General features: G+C 39.0%; 1 protein-coding gene across 1 annotated transcript; it reads left to right on the plus strand.

The window, feature by feature from the left end:
• The first annotated feature begins 1346 nt into the window (after positions 1-1346).
• Positions 1347-9628, plus strand: LOC309440952 (collagenase 3-like). Its single transcript, XM_082055255.1, has 10 exons — positions 1347-1508; positions 1609-1850; positions 3031-3179; positions 3276-3401; positions 4217-4378; positions 5006-5123; positions 6301-6434; positions 6774-6933; positions 7675-7778; positions 8436-9628. Exons 1-10 carry the CDS (start codon positions 1386-1388, stop codon positions 8534-8536), a joined length of 1419 nt encoding a protein of 472 aa, XP_081911381.1. The 5' UTR covers positions 1347-1385; the 3' UTR covers positions 8537-9628.
• Positions 9629-10183: the final 555 nt, after the last annotated feature.

The following is a 10183-nucleotide window of genomic DNA, read 5'->3' on the forward strand; positions in this document are numbered from 1 at the left end:
CCTAATTGGTATAACCATATTTAGCACTGACTGAGATGGTGTGAGGTAGAAATAGCCTACATAATAAATTCCTCCCAGCTTTATTTGCTTTTGCTGTTTGTCATCATAAGATAGAAAGCTCATACTGTTTGAGTAACAAATTGAGCTTTTACTCATTCAGCTTCACTAATTATTGTCCTTTTCCTGTTTTGTCAACAAGGCAACATCCAGGGCAGGGCAGTGTGTTCTGGAAAGTGTGTTCCAGTGTCTACCAGGAAACTGCCTGAGGTTTCCCCTACAGGAGCACCCTCTGGGAGAGAGGAGGGGGGTTTTGGCCAAAACAGCACCTCTCCTGCACCCTTGCTTGCAGGCACGTGGTATAAGTTTTAGTAGCAGCTGAGTTTGGAGTGACCCTAGTGGGGCAGAAATCTTCTTTAGGCTTTGAAGTAAAATAATGCCCATGTCTGTCACAATGCCAGATTTATCCTGTTTTCTACCTCATAAGTCAAAATCACAATTTTCTATCATTCTAAACACACAGATCTATTGCCTACCCATAGCTGGTAGATTGCCTCTCTCAAAATAGTAGCTATCTCATTGATTTATGGCTGTGCTCCCCTCATAAAGCAAATTAAATTTATGGGTTTTTTGGCAGACAAATGGTATGAACTAGTCACTTTACATGGCCTGTTACACTACTAATAAAAAGCATTTTTAAATATTCAAAAATATTTCCTGATATTTAGCATTTTTCATTTTAGGCACATCTCAAGACATTAATTATTCTGAAAGATGCATAGGAAGTCACTTTAAGGAACTCTGAAGTAAAATTTGTATTAATACTTTAGATTTCTATTTCTTTACAGGAAATGGTATGCTTCAAAATGTTATTTCTTATGAAGCAAGGCAACATTTATTAAAAGTTGAAGTGTGTATGATCTATTCCAACTGTTTAAAAAATGCTGTTGAACTAGTGTAACTACTGAAAAGTTGCAGAATTTATTTAAAAAAAAATAATGAAGCTTGTTATATATTTTTTATTGACTTTCAAATAGTAGAAAGACAATTTTTATAGAAGAGTATATTATTGCAGAGTTATTGCCAGTGTAGGTTACTGTAAAATAATCAAAAAGTGCGGGTTGCTTCTGCCCTTTTCTTCCCACAGCCTATGTCAATATTCAGAGACCGTGTTTATCTGAGGATACAGTTTCAGAGCCCTCAGTGGGACAACAGATGCCTAAACCACAGTGTTGGAGAGGAGAGAAAAAGTAGCCGTCTAAGCATGTTTACTTTCAGCGGCAAGGAAGTTGTAACTTGTCCCTAAGTGGTGACTCACTGGTTGGGACTATAAAAGTAAAGGTAACTGCTCTCTAAACCATCAGGGCTTCAGACTTCACAGATCCAACATGATGCAATCAAGACTTTCAGCTCTCTTCTTTTTCCTGTTGGGTTTGTCATTGTGCCTGACAATCCCTATTCCCCTTGAAGACAGCCATGAATTCACAGAGAAAGATCTTCAGTTTGCAGAGGTACAGTACGAAATAATTTGTTTGCATGGTTTATTAATAGTAAATTGTGTAGTGACAACTGTTTGGAAACTAGGCTTATTACTTCTTTTCCCCTTTTTAGCGCTATCTCAGGACTCACTATGATCTCCGTCCAAATCCTGCTGGCATAATGAGGAAGAGTGTCAACACAGTGGCATCAAAACTTCGAGAAATGCAAGCTTTTTTTGGCTTGGAGGTGACAGGCAAATTAGATGAAGAAACATATGAGCTGATGCAGAAACCAAGATGTGGTGTCCCAGATGTGGGGGAATATAACTTTTTCCCTAGAAAACTCAAATGGTCAAAAACTAATTTGACATACAGGTAAATGCATGAAATATTCGGGTTTATTGCTGTTCCTTCTTTTTAGATGCCTTGTACAACAGGTCACTCTGTTTATGAGGTTGATGGGACAAAGGTGCATTTGAGTTTGAGAAAATTCATATTGCAATTTGAAATCCTGACAGCACCACTTTTGGAAAGGTCCTCCAGACCCACCTTACAGCCCAAAGAAGTAAATATTATTTTCTTCTATTGCACTTTGTAATGTAGGAAAGCTAATGTGGTGTAAGATAGTTCCTCCTCATGTGGCCTCCACGTAGACTCTCTGGGCACATCTGTGGTGCCAAATGGAAGAGTGGTAGGGACTAAGATGACACGCCTCACCACTGAGCCACACAGCACTCAGTCTTTAGGTTACTCATTAGCTCTGTTTTGGACCTGGTTTTGTATCTGCTTCGTCTAAGTCTTGTCCTGGACAAATCTGCTGGTGAGGGGCTTATCCCAAAGCAGTGTAGACACAAAACATCCTGTGCAATGTGGCAGTGAGAGCAGGGACTGATCCTTGTCGCTCTGCTGTTTCACAGTCTGAATGTAGATATCTGTGCTTGGTCAGACAAGACCCTGACCAGGACCTCAGGCAGTTGGCCTTGGGAAGCTATGGTGCTGAAAGGTCACACGGTAGCTGCTTCTCCCTTAATACTGCAAGGTCATTGACAGGTGTTTTGACCACGTGCAACCTGAGTTTCTTCAGCTGATTCCAAATATGAAATCAATGAACTCTTTCCAAGATACCACTTCAGTATATGGTGATAAATATTACTTTAATGTGGATCTTTGGATCATGTTTTGCTCCTCCAGGAAGCAAGGGTCATGAGATATTTTATATGGCACAAAAAAAGTTCTAAGTTACTGATATAATTTGACTTAATACAGAATGTATCTGTCATTTTCTAAATCTTCTGGTCCATATAAAACCAAGTATAGAAAGCTGTTGGATCATTTCAGATATCTCTGAATGGCTTTAATGAAAACAGAAATGGTTATTTTTATTTTCTGGAATACTATCTGCAGCTGCCCAGCTGTTTGGCTGTTTGGTTTTAGATAAGAACATTGGGAGGAAATAAGCAAAAACTTTTGAATGAGATACACAGTCAAATAAAAATATTTTACATATTTTACTCAATTCACACAATTTAACTGAAGATATTGATCTGTTTGACAGAATTGTGAACTACACTTCAGATCTGAGACGTGCTGAAGTAGACAGAGCTTTCAAGAAAGCATTCAAAGTTTGGTCTGATGTGACACCACTTAACTTCACCAGAATACGAAGTGGCATAGCTGATATCATGATCTCCTTTGGCACTAAAGGTAACACAGAACCAATTATTTTTATGTTACAGTTATATTGCTGCCAATAAAATGGGATAACTGATTTCATTGTTTTAAATGTTTTTTTTTTTACAGAACATGGTGACTTTTACCCCTTTGATGGACCCTCTGGATTACTGGCTCATGCTTTCCCCCCCGGTCCAGACTATGGAGGAGATGCCCATTTTGATGATGATGAAGCTTGGTCAGATGATTCTAGAGGTAACAGAAGTTCCTGAGATTGTTTGAAATGGTGGTAGATGGACAATTTAATCCTGTTTGATATCTGTAAGCAGTTTGTTTTGCCCATTTACTGTTAATTAGTCATTATGTTCACTGTCTGCTCATAGGAAGCTGGGTTTAATCTCCAGTCATAAATGGATGTATAACATACACCCAGCATAAATTTTCAGATAGACATCTCCTAAGTGCAGTGACTAAAAAAATGCCACAAACAAGGTGTTTTGTCAGCTTAGCACTTCACTGCACTCATGGGCAGCTAGTTCTGATCATAGACTGATGGGAATTACTTTACTGAAACCTATAGAAAATGCATACACTTAACTCAGCTGCAAATGGCTGCTTACATTTAATTTTAAAATTCTTCACTTTGCCTACTCGGGACAGAGCTTTAATAGAATAAACCACTATTTTTTTTTCAGTAGTGTGTTATTTCATCCTCCTGACATTAAAGCTGATTGCTGCAATACTAAAAACAATATAGACTCTCTACCGGAGGTGAATTCCTGAAAAAAAAACAGTTCTTCACTTGAACAGAACTAAGACTTCACTCCAGAGCTTTCCAGTGTTGCTAGGAAAATTCAAGAAATCTAAGTCTGCCTACAGAACAACATAGAATCATAGAATGGTTTGGGTTGGAAGGGACCTTTAAAGGTCATCTACTTTTTTCCATTGATCCAGTTCTCTCCTTCATTGTCCCATATTTTAAAGCACAATGTTAAGGTTAGCTGATTACTCCAAGTCCACTTTGTTGATACAAGGAGGTATGCATTTATTTTCACTGTGGTCTGTTGTAGGGTACAACTTGTTTCTTGTTGCTGCCCATGAATTTGGTCATTCTCTGGGACTTGAACACTCCAGAGACCCCGGAGCTCTGATGTTTCCAATTTACACATACACTGGAAAATCTGGTTTTGTGCTTCCTGATGATGATGTGCAAGGGATCCAAGAGCTCTATGGTAAGTCTATATCATATATAATATATATTTCCTGTGTCATTATAACCTCTTACAGATGCACTTCACAGTTACTAAAAAGCTACAGATGTTCAAGAGCAACAGCCGTGACTGTTTAAGAGCAATTCACTAGATTCTTGGCAACCAGACTTCAGGAGCAGAAGATACTTAGATTTAACAGTTCAGAGTGGGGGGCGGGGAAGAGAGAGAAAAGAAAGGAGGTAATACTGCAGAGGACAGTTGGTCACTGTGCTTCTCCTTTAGTGGTGGTGGCGGGAGAGAGCAGAGTCTTTGTGCTTTTTGACCTGCCTCAAAATAGAAGGTAAAACAGAACCTAGAGGGAGAAACAGAAATTCTGTTTCATCATGGAAGGAATAAGATTTCTGAGGGATCTTCAAAAGTTGGGATAAAGAAAGGAAGTCCACTTAACATCATTACAGCACAACTAAACAGCTAAGTCCATGAATGTATTTGGCTAAAGCAGAGAAAGGGAGAACAGATTTTCCCCAGTGCAAATGATTTGTCCATTATGCTAGTATTCATCATGTTGTTTGGGAACTCCATTCGATATCATGATCTACAGAAAGGAAATTAATGTTGTCAAGCTTAGATCGTATGATGTGATTCCAGGTGCTGGAGACAAAGATCCCAACCCAAAACATCCCAAAACACCAGAGAAATGTGATGCAGATTTATCACTTGATGCAATAACAGGACTTCGTGGAGAAATGCTGGTCTTCAAGGACAGGTAAAAAGACTGGTGGGGGGTACTAGATAAAATTTGAGCAAGTGAAAACATTTCAGTTTTTACTAAATTTCTGAGTAAACATAAATTTACAAATCACAAATCAATATAGATGCCTTTAAGAAACTACATCATATATATTTTTAGGCAGGATTTATAGTACAATTACAGACTTGACTGCCCAGTTATATGAAGGGAAGATGATACAACTGAAAACTGACACCATTCATACACATTCTTAATTTCACAGGGCTTTCTTCTTCATGCACAAATCTACTAAGTTTTATTTGAATGAAGTTGTACTACATTCAGAAGCCTTACATGGGACAGCAGTGTTTCCCTTATTCTAAATGAAAAAAAAAAAGATTCAGGTTTGTTGTTGTTGGAGTTGATCACTGTGTGAGTGACAGAAGTGGTCGTGTCTAGGTGACTGTGAGGAAGAGAAAAGTCTACAAGGGGCTCTATCTATTGGAAATTCAATGTTATGAAAAAAAAATTAATTCTCCTTTAACTAATTTTTAGCATAGCACATCAAAGATACAACTGTTCTGTAGTGCGACAAGAAGCATAGAGTTGTGGTGGATTGACCTTGGCTGGACACCAGGTGCCCACCAAGCCACTCCATCACTCCCCTTCTCATCAGGAGAAGGCAGGAGAAAATAAAATGGAAAAGTCTTGTAGGTCAATATAGAAGCAGTTTAATAAAAGAAAAGCAAAGGCCGCCTGCAGAAGTAAAGGAAAGCAAAAGATTTATTCACTGCTTGCCATCAGCAGGTGATGTTCAGCCACTTCTCAGGAAGAAGGGCTTCAGTACATGTAGCAGTTGCTCTAGAAGACAAAGGTTGTAATAATGAACGCCCCACTTCCTCCTCCTTTCTCTTAGCTCTTATTGCTGAGCAGACATCATATGGTGTGGAATATCCCCTTGGTCAGTTTGGGTTTGCTGACCTGGCTATGTCCTGTTCCAAGATCTTGCCCACCCCCAGCCATCTGGTGAAGGGGAAATGTTGGAGAGACAGCCTTGATGCTGTGTGAGCACTGCTCAGCAGCAGCCAAAACACCAGTGTGTTACCAACACCTTTCTAGCTACCAATACAAAGAACAGAACCCTTCAATGGGGAACATTAACTCCTTCTCAGCCAGACCCAATGCAAAAATATATTTTCTTTTTCTGAACTAGGTTTTTCTGGAGATTGCACCCACAGATGGTTGAGGCAGAACTGGTGTTAATTAAGTCCTTTTGGCCAGAGCTTCCAAATAAAATAGATGCAGCTTATGAAAACCCCATCAAAGATCTTGTGTTCATGTTTAAAGGTGAGTTTTCAATTTTGTTGTGGGCAGAAAAATATACATATTTAGTCAATCTCAGTAAGTAATGTAAAGGTAATCAACAGAAGAACAAAACATCTTACCTTCATTGTTCTAAAACCAAACCCCATGCAAATCTGTGCAATTTTCAGTGTATTAGGAAATGTACAATTAATCTCAAATGCCTAAGATCATAGTTAGCATAAATAGTTTAATACCTGCAGAGTATGTGACCTAAGAATCTGTTGGCTGCATGAAAATAGGGATCATGGCATCCTCATTTTGTTCTGCTCTCAAAGATGTGCCTTTACAAAAGACTCATGCATACTTTGTTCTTATTTTCAGGAAAGAAAGTCTGGGCTTTAAATGGCTATGACATAGTTGAAGATTTTCCTAAAAAGATAAATGAAATGGGGTTCCCGAAAGAAATTAAAAGAATAGATGCAGCTGTCCATATTAAAGACACTGGCAAGACTCTCTTTTTTACTGGAAATAAGTACTGGAGGTAAGCTGGAGACAGACTGGTGTGTCCCTAGTCATAACCTGTCCAGAAGTAGCCAAAGATCAACAGGTTGTTTCAAACCAGGCACTTGATCGTGACTCACATGTTTACGGTCTGTGGTTTTCATTGGTGCTATAGCTGTGTAGAATATGTCATAAAGATGTATGCAAGACTTTTATAAACGTATGGGCACAGACTTTAAAAGCTGAAAGAGAGAAAGAAAGGAGAATAAAGTGCTCTAATGCAGAAGAGTTTGTAGTATGGTCATGTCTCTAAACAAAATTCCCATCTTGTTTCCTTAAGTTGCTGGTGTGACACGAAATGGTATCGGTGCTGTGACAGCAGGAAATATATCCCACCCTAGGGTGGCTGGTTCTTGCTGTCCATGAGTGAGGCTCACAGCCAGGTCTGATGTGTTATTAAGACATGACCATCCCTTCCGTTTATCTCTGTGCCAAAGCAGGATGGGCTTGCACCAGGTGCAATCATCTCCATATAGCACATACTTTATAGATCAGTTCTGAAAATGTAGCTTTATTTGTTTTGTGTTTATTGAGCTTGTACTTAATGTGGAAGAGCACTCTGGTAATTGCCCTGAGTCTCATTATGGCACTAGACATAAGATACATAAAGGCTCCTGCCTACTTCTGATGTGGGTAACTTCAAAGCATATAAAGGGCACAGACTAAACTTCCAGGCTATTTAAATCTTCTGAATTTTTATTTTCTTTTGTGTTTAATATAGTTATGATGAAGAGGCGGAGGTTATGGAAGCAGGCTACCCCAGGCTGATAGAGGAAGAATTCGCAGGAATTGGTGACAGAGTGGATGCAGTCTATCAAAGAAATGGTACGTAATCTCACAATGAAGCTTTATTAAGATTAGTTGTCCTTGAAACTTGAGATTAATGTTCTGTGAGGAGTTCTGTCATTTGTAATTTTGATTTTTTTTGCATCAACACTTCTGTTCTCAACTGCTCAGGTTTCTGATCTAAACTGCCTCTGGCCCAGGTGCTCTTATAAACTGTGTACATACACATTTGAGGAGCCAAAAAGGACCTGCCTCCTTGCTTAGTGAATCTAAGCAAGGAGACAGGTCCTTAATATAGAAGTGTTAATAGAAGGCTTAATATAGAAGTGTTATAATGTGTCTGCTCCTTCAAATGGAACCTATTCCTATCCAGCTCTTTAAGGAGTGTTTCCAAGTCAGAATCTTAAACATTAACAGGCGCACACTGTGTTTTCTTAAACAAGTACCATATAGTAATAAAGTGCAGAGTTGACACTAGATTAAAATATCAGTTATTTTAAAACACTAATCCAGGTCTGGCAAATGGAGTGAGGACATTTGAACATTTATTTTCAGCATTCTAAGTACTAAAGCATTGCATTTGAAAGACTTATTAAAAAATGAAAACAAACAGGACGATTTTTATTTGAAGGATAACTTTCACATGACAACACATTTTTCTCAGGGTTAATTCATTTTAACTTTCCTTTTCCTTAGGTTATCTCTACTTCTTCAATGGACCGCTGCAGTTTGAATACAGCATCTGGAGCAAAAGAATTGTCCGTGTCCTGCATACTAACTCCATATTTTGGTGCTAATTACAGTTAAGTGCCATGTCATAGGCTGCAGAGCAGCTTGTGGTGCATGGAAATAATAATATGGGCATACAGATTTATTAAATGACAGCAAGGTTCTGTGAACAAGCACTGGCTACCTACCACCAAATGTATACTGTATATATGGAACTATATAGCTGTATGTCAGTCTGGGACTGAATTAAATTAATAGGAACAAAGAAAAAAAGTTATTAGCATTTCAAGGGGCATTACACCATTAAAAGTTGGTCTAGTACTATGGTGAGATGCTGGATACACCCTGCACAATCATGAGCACTATTAATTCCCAGTAATCTGAGCATGTCTGGCATCTTTCAAGGATCTCCTAACCTGTGGCAAGAAATAGACCTTATAAACACAGGAGTGTTATGTTTTTGAACTAATCCTTCAGGTCTTTTTGAAATTCCTGTAAACATACTGGGAATTCAGATGTGCAATGAATGAGTCAGGACTGCATGGTGCCTCCCTGAGCAGGATAACACCAGGCTGCAACACTCAAGTCAGAGAATTAAAAGGTGTTTGAATGTATACCCGGTTGAATGGTTACATCCTCGTGGAAACAGATGCCCCTGTTCACATTTGGAATGAGCAGAAGGTACAGAAGCAGTGAGGTAAACTCCAAATCAGACAGAAAAGCAAGAAAAGGGAGGATTGTTCCCTGCAGAAATCATCAGCCTCTGTGACGCTGAGGAATCCAGAAAGAAGTAGCAACAAGAGGATAGCACAGGCTGAAACCCTGCATGAAGTTACATCTGGTAACACAGCCCATGTTTTCAGCTGGTGCAAAGTAGTTCAAGTAACATTTATAGACGTTATGCCTAGCTGGGCCAGCAGAGAACTTGAACATCAAAATAAAAATATTCAAAAGAATACATTTTTTCATGTTGATCACTCTTTTACTATCTTTAACAATTGTTTCAGTACAATGTAGGTTTTGGTGGGTGTTTTTCTTATTGTTGTTTGTTGTTTGTTGTTTTTTTGTTTTGTTTTGTTTTAATTAATGCAAATGTCATGGGACTGTGTTTATTTCTCAGATAAAAAAAATACTAAATAAACTGGAGGAATAAAATGACATTGTGAAATGACTTTAATTAAAATATCCTATGCTGCATGTACTTCTTTGGAGCATGTCCAAAGAAGGGCAACGAAGCTGGTGAGGGACCTGGAGCACAAGTCTGATGAGGAGCAGCTGACGGAGCTGGGGCTGTTCAGCCTGGAGAAAAGGAGGCTGAGGGGAGACCTTATCACTGTCTACAACTGCCTGAAAGGAGGTTGTAGCATGGAGGGTGTTGGTCTCTTCTCCCGAGTAGCAAGAGATAGGATGAGAGGAAATGGCCTCAAGTTGCGCCAGGGAAGGTTTAGATTGGGTATTAGGAGAAAATTCTTCCTGGAAAGGGTTGTCAGGCATTGGAACAGGCTGCCCAGGGAAGTGGTGGAGTCACCATCTCTGGAGGTGTTTAAAAGATGCATAGATGTGGCACTTAGGAACATGGTTTAGTAGCAGACTTGGCAGTGTTAGGTTAATGGTTAGGCTCAATCTTAAAGGTCTTTTCCAATGTAAATGATTCTACAATTCTATGATTCAATCATAAAACCAAGGCAGAGCTATTGGATGAAAGAAATCAAGAA

This window comes from Streptopelia decaocto (genome assembly GCF_964273445.1).
Source record: "Streptopelia decaocto genome assembly, chromosome: 1".
Classification (NCBI taxonomy): domain Eukaryota; kingdom Metazoa; phylum Chordata; class Aves; order Columbiformes; family Columbidae; genus Streptopelia; species Streptopelia decaocto.